At 40.4% G+C, this 19,711-nt stretch overlaps 1 protein-coding gene across 3 annotated transcripts in view; it reads right to left on the reverse strand.

Moving 5' to 3' along the window:
- Positions 1-19,711, reverse strand: part of SLC12A1 (solute carrier family 12 member 1) — a 197,411-nt gene that overhangs the window by 101,809 nt on the left and 75,891 nt on the right. For all 3 annotated transcript variants that reach the window (XM_056572280.1, XM_056572281.1, XM_056572282.1), the window contains exons 11-14: positions 14,587-14,738; positions 10,080-10,187; positions 8,126-8,249; positions 1,608-1,709 (exon numbers count right to left, since the gene is read on the reverse strand). In XM_056572280.1, coding sequence (XP_056428255.1) covers positions 1,608-1,709; positions 8,126-8,249; positions 10,080-10,187; positions 14,587-14,738 — 486 coding nt within the window. The remainder of the gene's footprint in view (positions 1-1,607; positions 1,710-8,125; positions 8,250-10,079; positions 10,188-14,586; positions 14,739-19,711) is intronic.

The following is a 19,711-nucleotide window of genomic DNA, read 5'->3' on the forward strand; positions in this document are numbered from 1 at the left end:
CTTACAAATAATGCCTTTGTTACTCCTTCAGGAGATGAGCAAACAGTCTAGCTACATCGCACTGGTGATTGACAGGTGGCTCACACTGGGCTGCTGTGGGCAGGGAGCCCTGTATGTCAATCACCAGTGTAACATAGTAGTATAGGGCCCCGGAGCAGAGACCCCATGTCCCGCCTCTCTGTCTGTTGCCCTACTCTCGGAGGAATTACAAAGGCATTATTTGTAAACATAAAGCAGCCTGATTTATCAATTCATGTGCACAGCTTTACAAGCCTATTCTATGTGTGTTGCTTTTTTATTTTACACTGTGTGAACTAATCATAATACTATATTTATATCTAGTCTACATAGAGTTAGAGTATAATTTAATACTAACTATGGAAAATTCCATTGCAGCTGAAATAGGGGAAATAATAGAGAAAATGTAAGGCACAAGATAGGACAAATATACTTTACTATGGGAGTGGGAAACTACCACTTAAAGGTTTACTACATATGAACATGCATCTCAACATTAGCAATGAAAGGAGAACCAGTCCTTAAACTCCGGTGGAAAACACATTTTTTCAAATCAACTGGTGCCAGAAAATGTTATGATTTAAAAATCTTAATCCTTCCAGTAATTATCAGCTGCTGTATGCTCCGCAGGAAGTTGTATTTCTTTCTGGAGCTTTTTTCAGTCTGACGGCAGTGCTCTCTGCTGACACCTCTGTGCATGTCAGGAACTGTCCAGAGTAAAAGCAAATCCCCATAGCAAACCTCTTCTGCTCTGGACAGCTTCTGAAACAAACAGAGGTGTCAGCAGAGAGCACTGTGGTCAGACAAAAAGGCAATTCAAAAAGAAAAGAATTTCCTCTGTAGTATACAGCATCTAGTCAGTACTGAAAGGATTAAGATTTTTAAACAGAAGTAATTTACAAATTTGTTTAACTTTCTGGCACCAGTTGATTTTAAAAAATTGTTTTCCAACCAGAGTACCCATTTAAAGGAGTACTCCGGTGCACACTTTTTTCATGTTTCACGTCACACGGAGCTTCAGCCTATCACTGGCCGCAGCGATGTCCCACCTCGGCCGGTGATAGGCTGAAGCTCTGTGTGACGTGCCGGGCTAACCGGAAGTAAGAAGAATACAGCCCGGGGACCGAACACCTGTACCGGAGCACCGGGGGCTCGTTGGCAGGTAAGATAAAGTGCGTTTTCTTTTATTTTGCAGCCCGGACGGGATAACATGAAAAAAGTGTGCACCGGAGTACTCCTTTAAGACTGCAAATATAGATCATCTGAATATATTTATTATATTTTATTAATACATATATATTACATTTATTACATAGTTGTAATGACAGAGAGGCATTATCACTTTATTATGATCCAAATTAATGGGTCAATGTACCCTGCAGTAACTATTGATATTATACAACATATACACTAGAAAAGATATCATCATGACATATATGGCCAAAAAAGGCTCTAAAAAGCCTAGAGCCAGAGCATGTATGGTACACATCTTTAATCATGGTAAACATGACTGAGGGGTACTTCTTTCCCCAGTGCTGCCCCAAGATACTAACACTTACAAGTAATGTTACTATGTTTATTATACTGACCTGGCGATTTTGCATATGAAGCATGGAAACAGGAGAAGTTGATAAGAGCATAAGAAGCCAGGAAGAAGTTAGAGATGATGGGTGCAATGGTATTCAGTTCAGCTGGATGGGAAAGGAAATGTCATTTTACTTTACTTTGTAACAAACACATGGATGGATTTTATAAGAAATGTTATAAAAAGCTGCAAAGCCAATTCCCTAGAACAGTATACCTAAAGCTAAATAATCCAGCCCCTATAAAGTCTAATATACTGGGTCTTATGTTAATCCTGGAGAATTAATTCCACAGTGATACCTATATACATTTAATTTTCATGCATAATACAGAAGAAAACCAAAATCCCACTATCTAATGCATAAATGTTACTATCCCTTGTTTGAGGTGGTAAATCACATTGGATAGAAGTAGTGATGGTGGAACAACCCTTGAATGAACAATCGTCTGATGACACATTCTTACATTTCCATCCATATTGGGCATTATAGCTGTTTAAAGGAAACTGTAACCATGAACACGATATCTAATCTATGGGAATCATGTTATAGAGCAGGAGGGGCTGAGCACATTGATATAAATCTTTGTGGGAATGGATTCTGTATAACTTGTGATTTATCAATGGAAATCCCTGCTCTTTGTATTCTTAGGAGTCCAGCGGACAGTGTAACATGATGCTAATAGGATACAGTCATGGCCATTAATGTTGGCACCCCTGATATTTTTCAGGAAAATGAAGTATTTCTTACTGAATAGGATTGCAGTGACACATGTTTTGCTATACACATGTTTATTCCCTTTGTGTGTATTGGAACTAAACCAAAAAAGGGAGAAAAGAAAGGCTTAATGGTCATAATGTCACACCAAACTCCAAAAATGGGCTGGACAAAATTATTGGCACCCTTATCTTAATATTTGGTTGCACACCCTTTGGAAAAAATAACTGAAATCAGTCCCTTCCTACACCTCTCAGCCGGAATGTTGGACCACTCTTCCTTTGCAAACTGCTCCAGGTCTCTCTTATTGGTAGGACACCTTTTCCCAATAGCAATTTTAAGATCTCTCCACAGGTGTTCAATGGGACTCATTGCTGGCCACTTCAGAACTCTCCAGCACTTTGTTGCCATCCATTTCTGGGTGCTTTTTGACGTATGTTTGGGGTCATTGTCCTGCTGGAAGACCCAAGATCTCGGATCTGCAAACCCATCTTTCTGTCACTGGACTGTACAGTGCGACCCAAAATCTGTTTGTAATACTCAGATTTCCTGATGCCTTTCACACATTCAAGGCACCCAATGCCAGAGGCAGCAAAACAACCCCAAAACATAATTGAACCTCCACCTAATTTTACTGCAGGTACTGTGTTCTTTTCTTTGTAGGCCTCGTTCCGTTTTTGGTAAACAGTAAAATTATGTGCTTTACCAAAAATCTCTATCTTGGTCTCATCTGTCAAAAAGATGTTTTCCCAGAAGGATTTTGGCTTACTCAAGTAAATTTTGGCAAAATGTAGTCTTGCTTTTTTATGTCTCTGTGTCAGCAGTCGAGTCCTCCTGGGTCTCTTGCCATAGCGTTTAATTTCATTTAAATGTCAAGGAAAAGTTTGTGCTGACATTGATGCTCCCTGAGCCTGCAGGACAGCTTGAATATCTTTGGAACTTGTTTGGGGCTGCTTTTGCACCATCCGGACTATCCTGTGTTGACTCCTTTCATAAATTTTTCTCTGCCATCCACGCCCAGGGAGATTACCTACAGTGCCATATGTTGCAAACTTCTTGATAATGTTGCACACTGTGGACAAAGGCAAATCTAGATCTCTGGAGATGGACTTGTAACCTTGAGATTGTTGATATTTTTCCACAATTTTGGGTCTCAAGACCTCAGTTCTTTTCTCCTCTTTCTGTTGTCCATACTTAGTGTGGCACACAGACACACAATGCAAAGACTAAGTGAACTTTTCTCCTTTTTATCTGCTTTCAAGTGTGATTTTTATATTGCCCACACCTGTTACTTGCCCTAGGTGAGTTTAAAGGAGCATCACATACTTGAAACAATCTTATTTTTCCACAATTTTGAAAGGGTGCCAATAATTTTGTCTAGCCCATTTTTAGAGTTTGGTGTGACATTTTGTCCAATTTGCTTTTTTTCCTCCCTTTTTTGGTTTAGTTCCAATACACTCAATGGGAATAAACATGTGTATAGCAAAACATGCGTTACTGAAATCCTTTTCTGTGAGAAATACTTAATTTTCTTGAAAAATTTCAGGGGTGCCAACATTTATGTAGATAGTGTTTTCATGTTGAAAGATTCACTTTAAACTGGCCATACAGAGGGGCAAAAAAGGATTTAGTCAGCCACCAATTGTGCAAGTTCTCCCACTTAAAAAGTCCTGTAATTTTCATCATGGGTATACCTCAACTATGAGAGACATAATGAGAAAAAGAAATCCATAAAATCTCATTGTCTGATTTTATTTGCAAATGATGGGGGAAAATAAGTAGTTGGTCACCTACAAACAAGCAAGGTTTCTGGCTCTTACAGACCTGTAATTTCTGGCTCTGTCCTTCACTCATTACCTGTATTAATGGCACTTGTTTGAACTTGTTATCAGTATAAAAGACACCTGTCCACAACCTCAAACGGTCACACTCCAAACTCCGCTATGGCCAAGACCAAAGAGCTGTCAAAGGACACCAGAAACAAAATTGTAGACCTGCACCTGGTGTGAAGAAATCAACTGTGGGAGCAATTATTAGAAAATTGTAGAGATAAAAAACAACAGGATGCGCTCCATGTGATATTTTCAGGCGAGGCAGGAAAATGCAAGGTGTGAACTGCCCTTACCAGATTGGGTTGTACTCCTTCCAAGTACAATGATGGATGATCACATAGTATAGGTAGGTCTCTGCAGCCCCTCCATGCCAACAAGATAACGATATAAGAACGATGTCCTCCAACACCAGCATAGTAAAATAAGCATTGAGACCAGGATAAAAGCAAAGGATATTTCCCACAATGCAATGCTTTTCGCAGAAATTCCGCTTCTTCTTTGATGCCTGAAGAAGCGGAATTTCCGCAAAACGCGTTGCATTGTGGGAAATGAATATCCCTTGCTTTTATCCTGGTCTCAGAACTTATTTTACTCTGCTGGTGTTGGAGGACATCATTCTTGTATCATTATTTGAAAATGGAAGACATACAAGACCACTGATAATCTCCCTCGATCTGGGGCTCCACGGAAGATCTCACCTGTGGTGTCAAAATGATCACAAGAACGGTGAGCAAAAATCCCAGAACGACACAGGTGGACCTAGTGAATGACCTGCAGAGAGCTTGGACCAAAGTAACAAAGGCTACCATCAGTAACACACTACACCACCAGGGACTCAAATCATGCAGTGCCAGACATGTCCCCCTGCTTAAGCCAGTACATGTTCGGGCCCGTCTGAAGTTTGCTAGAGAGTATTTGGATGATCCAGAAGAGTATTGGGAGAATGTCATATGGTCAGAGGAAACCAAAGTAGTAGTACTTTTTGGTAAAAACTCAACTCGTCATGTTTGGAGGAGAAAGAATGCTGAGTTGTATCCAAAGAACACCATTCCTACTGTGTAGCATGGGGGTGGAAACATCATGCTTTGGGGCTGTTTTTCTGCAAAGGGACCAGGACAACTGATCCGTGTAAAGGAAAAAATGAATGGGGCCATGTATTGTGAGATTTTGAGTGAAAACCTCCTTCCTTCAGCAAGGGCATTGAAGATGAAATGTGGCTGGGTCTTTCAGCATGACAATGATCTCAAATACACCATCCAGGCAATGAAGGAGTGGCTTCGTAAGAAGCATTTCAAGGTCCTGGAGTGGCCTAGCCAGTCTCCAGATCTCAACCCCATAGAAAACTTTTGGAGGGAGTCAGCCCCAAAACATCACTGCTCTATAGGAGATTGGCATGGAGGAATGTGTCAAAATACGAGCAACAGTGTGTAAAAATTTTGTGAAGACTTTTAACCTCTGTCATTGCCAACAAAGGGTATATAGTATTGAGATGAACTTTTGTTAATAACCAAATACTTATTTTCCACCATAATTTGCAAATAAATTATTTAAAAATCAGACAATGTGATTTTATGTATTTTTTTTTCTCATTATGTCTCTCATAGTTGAGGTATACCTATGATGAAAATTACAGGCCTCTCATCTTTTTAAGTGGGAGAACTTGCACAATTGGTGGCTGACTAAATACTTTTTTGGCCCACTGTGTATGATCAGTGATATTGGGCGAAGGATGTACAAACTTTCTGGGAACAGAATATTACTAAAAGATGTCACTTGACAATGTGTTGCCCGACTGAGCACCAAAATTTTAATTCACAAGGCGATTTCTTTCCAGATATTGACATTCTGTCACTGGCTGTCCAAAATAATAAGTTGTGGTTAAATTTGACCTGGCAAACAATTGTTTTGGTTGAAATTGCTAATTTTCAATAACTTTAGGTTCCTTCATTGGCGTCATGGCCTCTGTTTATGGCAAAGCCACAAAAGTTATGGCTTATCTGCATTTAAAAGAATTATGGCAAATCCTACCAGACCCCATTGATTTTAACAGGATGCAGAATTATTTTTCCACAATGCCATTATTTATAACAGGAAAAAATTGCATCTTTCAATGAGATATCCCATGTTCTGGCAGCAAAAATGGAACCCTAATTCCTAATCTTAGCTGTAGAGGAATTAGATGAGAATGCATAGTAGACAGTTGAGCATGTTCTATTTCTTTTTATAACCACTTAAACCTATTAGATGTGATATCACATGTACGGCAGCCTCTTAAGTCACAAATGGGACCAGTGTTATCTAGTTCTTGGATTTGTGAGTCTCCAAATTTTCATACTCCTACTAATAACACTTTTTGGTCTGCCCATTAGAATCATAAATACTATGGTACAATCCTTTAATCACTTTATATGAAAAATATAGCAACAGGAGGAAAACACACACACAGACATACACACACACACACACACACACACACACATATCTAGATACTGAGCCTGAACCATTGAAAGATGGAGTTCCGAAGATGTCAATGTTGAATTTTCACGGACCTGCTAAGTGCTAAGACAAAATAAAGAACTCTATCCTTTGAGGGTCCAAAGCAGTATCCAGGGATTATTTGGGGGGAGATTTATCAAAACCTGTGTAGAGGCAAAGTTGCCCAGTTGCCCATAGCAACCAATCAGATCACTTTTTTCATTTTTCAGAGTCCTTGTTAAGAATGAAAGAAGCAATCTGATTGGTTGCTATGGGCAACTGGGCAACTTTGCCCAGGTTTTGATAAATCTCCCCCTTTGCTACAGGTTTTGATAAATCTCCCCCTTTATATTTTCCTCCTGTTGCTATATTTATGTTGATGCCCACCTATGATTGAGGTTTTGGCATAGAAACCTGTTATAACTGCAGCTCACTCTATCAAAACCCCAGTGACCAGTTGGTGTATAAGGTTTATACAGGTGTTATGTCCTTACACAACCCTATAAGGTAAGCACCTCTCTTTTCCAAGAACAAACTATCTATTTGCCATATCAATGTCATCCTATGAGGCATTTTCTTTTTTCTTATATGCCCTTATATAAAAAATGGATCTAAGCTTAGTGATACTCATTGAGTAAATTCATGGACTTATGAATGTCACACAAACCTTATTTATCTTACAGTTATATATCCTACATTTTAAGTAATCAAACTGTAAAAGTAAGGCTGCATTCACATCTCGTTTTTGCAATACGGTTGCCGTATCCGGTTTCATTGGAAAAAAAAAAAATGTATCGAACCGTATATCTAGAAATTTCATTGTAAACCATATGCCAACCGTAGCATCAGGTTGTGTAGGTTTTGCATCATTTACGGGTTTATACGGTTTTTAACGGTACACCAAACCGTACTACGGTTTTGTGTCCCGGTCAAAAACCATATCCAACCTGTATATGGTTATTTTAAAATGGGGTTCTATGGTAACCGTATTGAACCGTATGTGCATACGGTTACATCCAGTTTGCACAATACTATTTTTTATTTTTTGGGAAAATTCAATAAAAAAAAACTTTCTTTAAAATATTGACAAACATAAAACCGTATCCGTTTTTTTTCAAGGAAAACGTATTAAAACGTATGCAAACGGACATCCGTTTTCAAACCATATACGGTTTAAAAACGTGAGGAGGCATATACGGTTGCATACATTTCGGTCCGGTTTGGAGACATACGTTTTTTGTACAGAAACGGGAAACGGCAACCGTATTGCAAAAACGAGATGTGAATGCAGCCTAAAGCACCAGTATTTTCTCCAACACAATGAAAACAAAAGAATCATGCCACTATGAGCAAACAAGAATAACAATTTATATCGTAAGACGTATTTCAGACTTGTTCACACGACACAGCTGCCCTGTGTGAACACAGGGTTATAGACAAGGAGTGACATTTTTGTCCTGAGTCTTCAAAAATGACGATTTAAAGGCAATATTCACTAACCAATCAGGATAAAAGCCAGTGCGATGATGAATGTAAGAACATATCCTCTGATTGGTTCGTTGTTTTTTCCATGTCCTTTAGCGAAAAAGTGAAGTGCTTTGTAAATGTTATCCTTGCAGAGAGCCTGTAGGGAAATCAATACACGCGCACTTAACTTATTTCTTCGCAATAAAAAATGTTCCAAGCCACTATATGACCCTTCATCACTGAGATGATTCACTGTCTTGAACTGATTACAAAAAAAGCTGCCATCATAGGTTGCATTAAATTTTATGGGTACGACCATATAATATTTAACCAGATAATCATTGAGACTGAACCTTTTGAGGACACAGTATAAAATTGTTAACACCTTGTGTAATTTGAAAGGACTTTAGTGATGTTGATTGTACTACAAGTGGCTCTCTCCGGCTTCGGACCTTAAATTACATGCTATTAACCCATCACCCGAACGCTCCTTTCCTGGGCATTAAGGTCAAAATGTTCTGCGTCTACATGGAAACTTGTTAATGCTTGCATCGGTGCAGATGCTAATTACTGACCGACAGATTGTCTTTAATGACTGCATGAAATGAAATAATAATGTACAAATCCTATAGAGGAAATGAAATCTATTCCATCAATGACCTCCAATCGTACTTTTCTTTATGTTTCCCAGCTGGCACATGCATTTATAATGTGTTTTAAGGATTATATCTGGTGTATGAAAGAGTGCAAATACTTGGAGTCAAGAAATGTAAATAAGCAAATCAGGGCTAAAATTTTATAACGTTACAAAGTGTAGGTGCTGACACAGAACTGCAAAATAATCCAACTTGAGATGTTGGATAAATGGGAAACGTCCCATTCAAATGATATGATCAGTTCTATCATCAGTTTCCCTCCAATGCTTTTTCTACAGTGCCTGAGGGAAATGCCACTGGACGAACAATATATATGTGAAGGGGGCCTAAGACTATCATTTCATATGCCAATCTTAAATTGGGAATGATGGGAGGGAACTGCACCAAATTTATTAAAGGGGTATTCTGCTGAAGAAAAGAAAAAAAAAAAAAACGCTTTCAAATCAACTGGTGCCAGAAGGTTAAACAGATTTGTAAATTTCTTCTATCTAAAAATCTTAATTCTTCCAGTACTTATCAGCTGCTGTATACTAGAGAGGAAGTTGTGACGTTCTTTCCAGTCTTGCCACAATGCTCTCTGCTGACACCTCTGTCTGTCTCAGGAACTGTGTAGAGCAGGAGAGTTTTGCTATGGGGATTTGCTCCTACTCTGGACAATTCCTGCACAACCATAGGTGTCCGCAGAGAGCACTGTGGTCAGACAGAAAAGACCTACACAACTTCCTCTGTAGTATACAGCACCTAATAAGTAACAGAAGGCTACATATTTTTTAATAGAAGTCATTTCCAAATCTGTAACTTTCTGGCACCAGCTGACTTGAAAACATTAGTTTTTCTCCGGAGTACCCCTTTAGGTACTGTGTGCCTCTTAATAAATTTAGAGCTTCTCAGGCTGTCTTAAATGGAGTCTGTCAGTAGATGCTTCCTTATCACTGAGACAGAGAAGGTATCCAGGAAGCAGTCTCCCTCTGATTGCTTAGGGGGAAACCTGTTAATGAAGCTGAACCAGGTCTGAGCGAGGCCACAGAGACTGCTTTATGGATACGTCCCTTATGCCATGGTTCCGTTTAAAACAGTGACCCAGTTTTACTATTTCCATCCCAACGGTTTAGTGTATCGGCTTTTGCAACATAATTTTGGCATGTGCCAAAATTTTAGAAAATTGACATACAAAAAACAAACCCTATAAAGGGGGCGTATAAACAGGATTTTCTTAAATCCCTACAGATTTATTATTGACACCTACACAAAAAAGCTTTTTGTTTGCTATCGATATGTAACAGATAGAAAAACATCCAGAACATGATAAAATAATGAAATATCTTCTGTACCTGAAATACTTTAGGTGCGCTGACAAGTGATGCCAGAGCGGAGGACAGGGTGGCTGAGAAAATTCCAGCAATGATCAGGGGGCCAAATCCTGATACCATACTCATCACCTATAAGAAGAGCAAAGACAACACTGCCAACTGTGTGCGATATTGTGACAAGCTTATGTCAGGGTAAAACGTCACATCTGAATAGGAAAGACCCCCGGATGGAACACAGAGTATAAAGGCTCTACCTGAAAAGGTCACCGAACAATTACACTTGACATTTTTCTCCTCTTTTCTCCTCATAATTAAAGTGTTAACTCTTTCACTACTTATGTGTATTTGTATTATCATACAGCATTTAGTATTGGTCAATGACGCTGAGTCGTACAGGCACTGTAAGATTCCATATCTGCTAAAAGCAATGCTCTAAACAACACCCCATAGTGCATGCAATGATTGTTGTCTATGTGATTGGTATGGAATCTGGCATGAAAAAAAACTATGTATGCCTCGATATAAAATCTACTGCCACTCTGTAAGAGCCCTAACTGGATTTCATATCAGGGCAAAATTAGTAAGATCGCTGATCCATCTGTCCAGAGTCCAAAGTCCAGTTACCATTCCTCTGTGCTCTCTCCTGTCTGATAGTGCTCCTCTGTGCTCTTTCCTATCTGATAGTACTCCTCTGTGCTCTCTCCTGTCTGATAGCACTCCTCTGTGCTCTCTTCTGTCTGATAGGACTCCTCTGAGCTCACTCCTGTCTGATAGTACTCCTCTGTGCTCTCTCCTGTCTGATAGCACTCCTCTGTGCTCTCTCCTGTCTGATAGGACTCCTCTGTGCTCTCTCCTGTCTGATAGGACTCCTCTGTGCTCTCTCCTGTCTGATAGCACTCCTCTGTGCTCTCTCCTGTCTGATATCACTCCTCTGTGCTCACTCCTGTCTGATAGTACTCCTCTGTGCTCTTGCCTGTCTGATAGTACTGCTCTGTGCTCTCTCCTGTCTGATAGGACTCCTCTGTGCTCACTCCTGTCTGATAGTACTCCTCTGTGCTCTCTCCTGTCTGATAGTACTCCTCTGTGCTCTTTCCTATCTGATAGTACTCCTCTGTGCTCTCTCCTGTCTGATAGCACTCCTCTGCGCTCTCTTCTGTCTGATAGGACTCCTCTGAGCTCACTCCTGTCTGATATTACTCCTCTGTGCTCTGTCCTGTCTGATAGCACTCCTCTGTGCTCTCTCCTGTCTGATAGGACTCCTCTGTGCTCTTTCCTGTCTGATAGGACTCCTCTGTGCTCTCTCCTGTCTGATAGTACTCCTCTGTGCTCTCTCCTGTCTGATATCACTCCTCTGTGCTCACTCCTGTCTGATAGTACTCCTCTGTGCTCTCGCATGTCTGATAGTACTGCTCTGTGCTATCTCCAGTCTGATAGGACTCCTTTGTGCTTACTCCTGTCTGATAGTACTCCTCTGTGCTCTCTCCTGTCTGATAGCACTCCTCTGCGCTCTCTTCTGTCTGATAGGACTCCTCTGAGCTCACTCCTGTCTGATATTACTCCTCTGTGCTCTGTCCTGTCTGATAGCACTCCTCTGTGCTCTCTCCTGTCTGATAGGACTCCTCTGTGCTCTTTCCTGTCTGATAGGACTCCTCTGTGCTCTCTCCTGTCTGATAGTACTCCTCTGTGCTCTCTCCTGTCTGATATCACTCCTCTGTGCTCACTCCTGTCTGATAGTACTCCTCTGTGCTCTCGCATGTCTGATAGTACTGCTCTGTGCTATCTCCAGTCTGATAGGACTCCTCTGTGCTTACTCCTGTCTGATAGTACTCCTCTGTGCTCTCTCCTGTCTGATAGCACTCCTCTGCGCTCTCTTCTGTCTGATAGGACTCCTCTGAGCTCACTCCTGTCTGATATTACTCCTCTGTGCTCTGTCCTGTCTGATAGCACTACTCTGTGCTCTCTCCTGTCTGATAGGACTCCTCTGTGCTCTCTCCTGTCTGATAGGACTCCTCTGTGCTCTCTCCTGTCTGATAGTACTCCTCTGTGCTCTCTCCTGTCTGATATCACTCCTCTGTGCTCACTCCTGTCTGATAGTACTCCTCTGTGCTCTCTCCTGTCTGATAGTACTCCTCTGTGCTCTCTCCTGTCTGATAGTACTCCTCTGTGCTCTTTCCTATCTGATAGTACTCCTCTTTGCTCTCTCCTGTCTGATAGCACTCCTCTGTGCTCTCTTATGTCTGATAGGACTCCTCTGAGCTCACTCCTGTCTGATATTACTCCTCTGTGCTCTCTCCTGTCTGATAGCACTCCTCTTTGCTCTCTCCTGTCTGATAGGACTCCTCTGTGCTCTCTCCTGTCTGATAGGACTCCTCTGTTCTCTCTCCTGTCTGATAGTACTGCTCTGTGCTCTCTCCTGTCTGATAGGACTCCTCTGTGCTTACTCCTGTCTGATAGTACTCCTCTGTGCTCTCTCCTGTCTGATAGGACTCCTCTGTGCTCTCTCCAGTCTGATAGGACTCCTATGTGCTCTCTCCTGTCTGATAGTACTCCTCTATGCTCTCTCCTGTCTGATAGGACTCCTCTGTGCTCTCTCCCGTCTGATAGGACTCCTCTGAGCTCACTTCTGTCTGATAGTACTCCTCTGTGCTCTCTCCTGTCTGATAGGACTCCTCTGTGCTCTCTCCTGTCTGATAGTACTCTTCTGTGCTTGATCATGTCTGATAGGACTCCTCTGTGCTCTCTCCTGTCTGATAGTACTCCTCTGTGCTCACTCCTATCTGATAGCACTCCTCTGTGCTCTCTCCTGTTTAAGAGTACTCCTCTGTGCTCTCTCCTGTCTGATAGCACTCCTATGTGCTCTCTCCTGTCTGATAGTACTCCTCTGTGCTCTCTCCTGTCTGATAGCACTCCTATGTGCTCTCTCCTGTCTGATAGTATTCCTCTGTGATCTCTCCTGTCTGATAGTACTCCTCTGTGCTCTCTCCTGTCTGATAGGACTCCTCTGTGCTCTCTCCAGTCTGATAGGACTCCTCTGTGCTCTCTCCTGTCTGATAGTACTCCTCTATGCTCTCTCCTGTCTGATAGGACTCCTCTGTGCTCTCTCCTGTCTGATAGGACTCCTCTGAACTCACTCCTGTCTGATAGTACTCCTCTGTGCTCTCTCCTGTCTGATAGCACTCCTCTGTGCTCTATCCTGTCTGATAGTACTCATCTGTGCTGTCTCCTGTCTGATAGGACTCTCTGTGCTCTCCCCTGTCTAACCGGACTCCTCCTGTGCTCTCGCCTGTCTGATAGGACTCCTCCTGTGCTCTCTCCTGTCTGATAGTATTCCTCTGCGCCCTCTCCTGTCTGATAGTACTCCTCTGTGCTCTCTCCTGTCTAATAGTACTCCTCTGTGCTCTCTCCTGTCTGATAGTACTCCTCTGTGTTCTCTCCTGTCTGATAGTACTCCTCTGTGCTTTTTCCTGTCTTATAGGACTCCTCTGTGCTCTCTCCTGTCCTATCAGAGAGAGGAGTGCTAGCCCACCCTCACTTACTGAACTTTGTCCATGCCTGTGCTTCAGCTTGGACAAAGCCATGATTTTATAAGCCATGATTTCTATAAAAAAGGAAATCAACATTTTCTTTTGAAGTATATTAGAAAGGTTAATGTTTTGCCAAGATGTACAGCATATAAAAAGTTTTTGTATCTGACAGTGCCCATTTAAGGCTACAGTCACACAGTGAATATTCAGGTGTATTTTAATAAGAAATGCGTCCATAAAGCTGCTAAAAATTTCCATCCATTTTCTACAAAATGTATGTGCTTTATGTAAGTCTATTGGAAAGTAGCTGTCTGTGCTCACAGCATATTAAAAAAACTGCTGTATTGTTTGCATGCACAAATATAAGTGACATGCTACTTACATATTTTCAAAAAATATGACCACTTTTTAGGTTTATTTTTTCTATGGCGTAAATCATTAAAAAAGGTGTCCGTTTTTTTCTAAATCATTTTAAATAATGAATTTCACCTCTAAAAGGGTGTTAATAGGGGCAAAAAGAATTAGATCGTTGACCTTATAATGATGTGGGTGTGGCTAATTAGCTAAAGGGGCAGGTATGTGCATAATAATTAAAAAAAAAACGCATAAAATAAACATTTTTGCTTACTCTGGATGGTCAGTCCGATGGTTGGAGTTTTCTTTTAAACTAACTGAGAATACCCACATAATAGTAAGATCACAGTGCAGGGATGTCTTCACTATATACTGTAGAAGTAGGTCATGTGGCCCTTTCAGTGTACAGGTAAATTCTTTATGTAATGTGCTCATATTTTAGCAAGGAAGAAGTTAACATCAGAATGAAGAAGAGTTGATTATGGAAGGAATTAATGTACACTGTTTTGCCATTATGAATTATATTGACCGTTGAGAAACTAAATAGAAAGTTATTGGCAATAACAAAAATTTACTATAAAACGCCCCATTATCTTTTATGCCTAATACAATGTGAACCGCTGCTCCAGAAGCCAATGATCAATACTCACTTGAAAGTTATTCATCAGCCCATAGTTACATTTTTGGGATTCACATATGGAGAAATCATAACCAAGACCACAGGCTGCCGATCCGTTACAGTTTATGGCAGAAGTGATTGTATCGTTGATGTTTCCCGTGGCGTCACGTACTACAGATGCAGCTGTAGAGTAAAACAAACTCAGGTTTATTGCTTTTCAAATACAAATGTAACGTTATTGTCATTCATAGAGGACAATAGAAAATAGTGTTGTAGATACAATAGTAAATGTGTCCATGTTTGCAGGTATGCACATGAGTAATTGTCATGTGAAGCATGTGGTGCCCCCTTTCAAAATTAAAAATATGGATGCACTTTTGCAGATGCGTGAATATATATATATATGTGGAATATGCAAAGCAGCTCATCACACCACCTTCTCAGGTAGCATGCCCTAAGATCCGCTCTGGCTTCAGTTAGAAGTCTCAGAAATTGATTGGGATTTATGCCAAGCCTGAATTCTCCCCAGAAGGGAAGAAGACCCATCTGCAGATAGCTATTTCGGGGTATTTGCCCCTCGTCAGTACAGAGCAGGGTGTTCTGGCTTGGCTGTGGTGAGAGGCCTGTGACTAGCTAAAAGGGGTAAATATTCTCCTTAGGGAGGAGCACTGCTTCCGGTGTAGAACGGAGATTTAAAAAGGCCATTAGCACTCTGTGGGATTTAAATGTAGATAGAAAACCCGGTTCCACGGCGCGATCCACAGAGTCAGTCATATGATGGTGATAAGTAAATTATATATTTTTTTATTTAGCCAGGGTGCAACGCGTTTCGGGGCATATGCCCATTTGCTTGATGAAGGGGATCCCATGCCCCGAAATGCGTTGCACCCTGGCTAAATAAAAATATATATAATTTACTTATCACCATCATATGACTGACTCTGTGGATCGCGCCGTGGAACCGGGTTTTCTTTCTACATTTACATCCTGCTAATAATTGGCCTGCTGACCGCTGGATCCGATACCGGGAGGCTGCACCACTATCTCTATGCGCTTGTGTAGTTGTGTCATTTACACAACCGTGCCAGGTGAGAGGACCACTGAAACAATTGTGCATCCTGCATTCACCTACATCTACGTTGTCTAGAACATACTGTCCTATGAGGAGCTCTGCTTTTTGTTTTATAGATATATGAAGATTAGCACTCCGTGGGCTTTCTGGGTAAGGAATATGCAAAGCAAAGCATATATATATATATATATATATATATATATATATATATATATATTTAGTCTTAAGCAATATGGATTTGCTTGATTTGCGAGGTTCACCTCCATGACAGCACTGGGCATCTATGATGTTGTTAAAGGGGTACTCTACTGGAAAACATTTTCTTTTAAATCAACTGGTGCCAGAAAGTTAAACAGATTTGTAAATGACTTCTATTAAACAATCCCAATCCTTCCAGTACTTGTCAGCTGTTGTATACTGCAGAGGAAATTGAATTTCCTTTCTGTCTGACCACAGTGCTCTCTGCTGACACCTCTGACTATGTCCAGAGCAAAAGAGGTTTGCTATGGGGATTTGCTCCTACTTTGGAAAATTCCTAAAATGGACAGAGGTGTCAGCAGAGAGCATGTTGTCAGACAGAAAGGAAATTCAAAAAGAAAATAACTTCCTCTGTAGTAAATAGCAGCTGATAAGTACTGAAAGGTTCGGGATTTTTTAATAGAAGTAATTTACAAATTTAACTTTCTGGCACCAGTTGATTTAAAAGAAAATGTTTTCCAGTGGAGTACCCCCTTAACACAGCATGGCGGTCCTGTGAATAGATCTCCCCCCCCCCCCCCCCCAAAAAAAAAAAACTGCCTAAAATTCCATGTTTGATCACAGCCTGAAACTGTGCCAGAATCTTCCACAACAAGGCACAATTGTGACACAGAGGCCCAGGCAAAAACCTGTCTGATTTGCTCATATCATCCAACTCATAGCTCAGCTTTAATTTTACCAGAGCAATTTGACAAATGAAATATGAGCTGTGATTGGTTGCTATGGGCAAATCAAACAGGTTTTGTCTTGGACACACCGATAAATATGGGCCACGGTGTTGCATCCCTTTCCAAAAGACCATGGGGGAGATTTATCAAAACCTGTGTATACGAAGAGTGGCGCAGTTGCCCATAGCAACCAATCACATTGCTTCTTCTATTTTTAAAAAAGGGTCTTGAAAAATGAAAGAAACAATCTGAATGGTTGCTATGGACACCTGCACCACTTTTACTCTGCACAAGTTTTAATAAATCCCCCCCCCCTTGTGCCAGAATTTTAGTGCATTTTCAATAGTAAATCTAGGCTTCTGTTTCTTAGCATTACAACTTTGTGAGAGCGTATTATAGTCTCATTAAGTCGCCCTTAATGTGCTCACATCATGTTTTATCACACAGTTTAGAACCAATGCAGTCAAGATATATTGCATTTGCTGTTCTAAATCCCTGCCTACCAGATGTAAAATGTAGAATTCTAGTGTTCATAAATCCATGTCATACCTTGTCTGTTCGGAGACAGATATGCTTATAAAGCTCACTTGTCAGGTTTTCCTTCAAGAATACAATTCAATGTTTTCTAGGAACTCTTATGTGCTCCTCCTATGCCGCACACATTATATGAGATTTGCTTCCTCGGTTTTAGTCTGACCGTCAATATTATCTTGTATTTTACTATTGTCTTGTCTCTACTGTTTAACAAAAGCCTCAATAATGCTAATTATGATTCATTTATCCTTTCATTGAAGTGAAAACAGGGCGCAACACTGTGGCAGAGATAGATTGCTTCCACATGGTTGGCAGTAATGCACTCAGATTTTTTACATCTATATTATGGATACAATCCAGAGACCTCCTGCAGTTCTACTATAGGATGCTATACTATGCTAACACCAGTAAAGTACAGTGATTCCTCAACTTACAATGGCCTCAACATACAATGGTTTCAACATACAATGGTCTTTTCTGGATCATTGTAAGTTGAAACCAGACTCAACATACAATGCTACGGACAGTCCAGATCTGTGAAACAAGTCAATGTCTGAAAGAACCGACCAATCAGAATGGGCATTTCACTGGTAAAACACCTGTATTACTGAAGTGCATGCACTGACTGGTGTCTGGTGGCGACTCCTACAGTACAGAGAGGTATTACATGTTCTGTACTCTTTACCTGTACCAGGGTTACCTGCTCCTTTGGACACCAGGTAAGGGCGACTCCATGTTACTTTTTTAGGACATTGCATGTACTGTACAGGACCCTGAAGAAGCTCCTGTCCTCTACATAGACCAGTGTTTCCCAAGCAGGGTGCCTCCAGCAGTTGCAAAACTACAACTCCCAGCATGCCCGGACAGCCTTTGGCACCCTTATGCATGATGATGTGTTTCCCTCTTTATGCACTGAAGCTGGCATGTTCCCTGAGTTTTTCCAGCAAGATGGTGCAAAACCACATTATGGGTGTCAGGTCCGGGCATTCCTAGATGAACAGTTTCCTGGAAAGTGGATTGGTCATCTTGGGCCAGTTGAATTGCCCCCAAGGTCTCTCGATCTGACCCCCTTAGACTTTTATCTTTAGGGTCATCTGAAGGCAATTGTCTATGCTGTGAAGATACGACTTGTGCAGCACCTGAAACTACGGATACTGGAAGCCTGTGCTAGCATTTCTCCTGCGGTGTTGCTATCAGTGTGTGAAGAGTCGGAGAAGAGGGTTGCATGGACAATCCAAAACAATGGGCAGCACATTAAACACATTTTATAAGTGGTCAGAAACTTGTAAATAACTCATGAAAGAATAAAGTTACGTTAAAACCAAGCACATCATTGTTTTTCTTGTGAAATTCCCAATAAGTGTGATGTGTCACATGACCCTCTTCCTATTGAAAAAAACAAAAGTTGGATTCAAAATGGCCGACTTCATTTTTTTTTTTTTATTTTTATTTTTTTTTTTTTTTTTTTTTTTTTTTTTTTTTTTTTTTTTTTTTTTATATTTTTTTTTTTTTTTTTTTTTTTTTTTTTTTTATTTTTTTTTTTTTTTTTTTTTTATTTTTTTTTTTTTTTTATTTTTTTCTGATTAAACCTTTTCCAGACTGAAAAACCTTTTAAAGCCCAACTCTAATAAACATTTCTATTCATAAATATTGAGAATTGGTGTTTAAAATAGGTTTTATTATTTTACAACAGCACATTGACCTTGAAAAAAAAGTGTGTTACTGTGTGATGACAGCTATTTCTTCATATACGTGAGGATGTATACGTAGAGTTGACTGAACTTTTAAAAAGTTTGGCTCACTGGGCTCACAGAACTTTTCAAACTTTTTAACTGAACTTGCAATTCAATAACCCTTAAAACACATCTATTATACGGCCTAAAAACTCTAAAGCCTTGTATAACACTGCTATGGTCACCTAGGAATGTATTCAAGTAGTTTTAAAGTGGTTTTAAGGCTAAGTTAATGTCATAGTTACAATGACATGCAGTAATCCATGGTAGAAACATACTGTATAGCAAGTATTCTTGGTTGTTGGAAGATGCCTGCCAGTGTTAGAAAGACAGAGATGATCAGAGATAGATGGAGAAGACCATCTAGGAGGCCACTTACAATGTAACTGTACACGATAAGAAATCCACTGACACCTGACTCAACAACATATCGTCAGACTCTTCCCCCTGCCGAGATGACCCAGAACCAGCTAATCCATGTACAATGAAAAATATTTTGAGGTGATATATATATATTTTTTTTTTTTTGTCACCAACCAATCAAGTGGCGATGAAACTGACAGTTGGTTATAACTCTCACACCTAGAAATGCTCTGGTTTTTGTTAAACCCAAAAAATACAGGTATCTTGGTGTAAAAAGCAAAGTCAACTTTCACTCTCACCACTAGAAATGCTGTTTCAGGGAACTGAACGTATTTCCTATCCTATATGTGGCTGATTGGGAAAGAGGCATGGCTTTGCTGAAAAGGGTGAGGCATAAATGCACCAAAATTGTTGCATACAATTCTGATGTAACATAAGCTAATAGTTGAGTTAGATTTGAGCCAATATGGACTTTAAACAAGTATTTAGGGAGCCTGTTACATGTTGGGTCGCTTGTGTAGCCTTTCC

Source organism: Hyla sarda, chromosome 4 (assembly GCF_029499605.1).
Source record: "Hyla sarda isolate aHylSar1 chromosome 4, aHylSar1.hap1, whole genome shotgun sequence".
NCBI lineage: Eukaryota > Metazoa > Chordata > Amphibia > Anura > Hylidae > Hyla > Hyla sarda.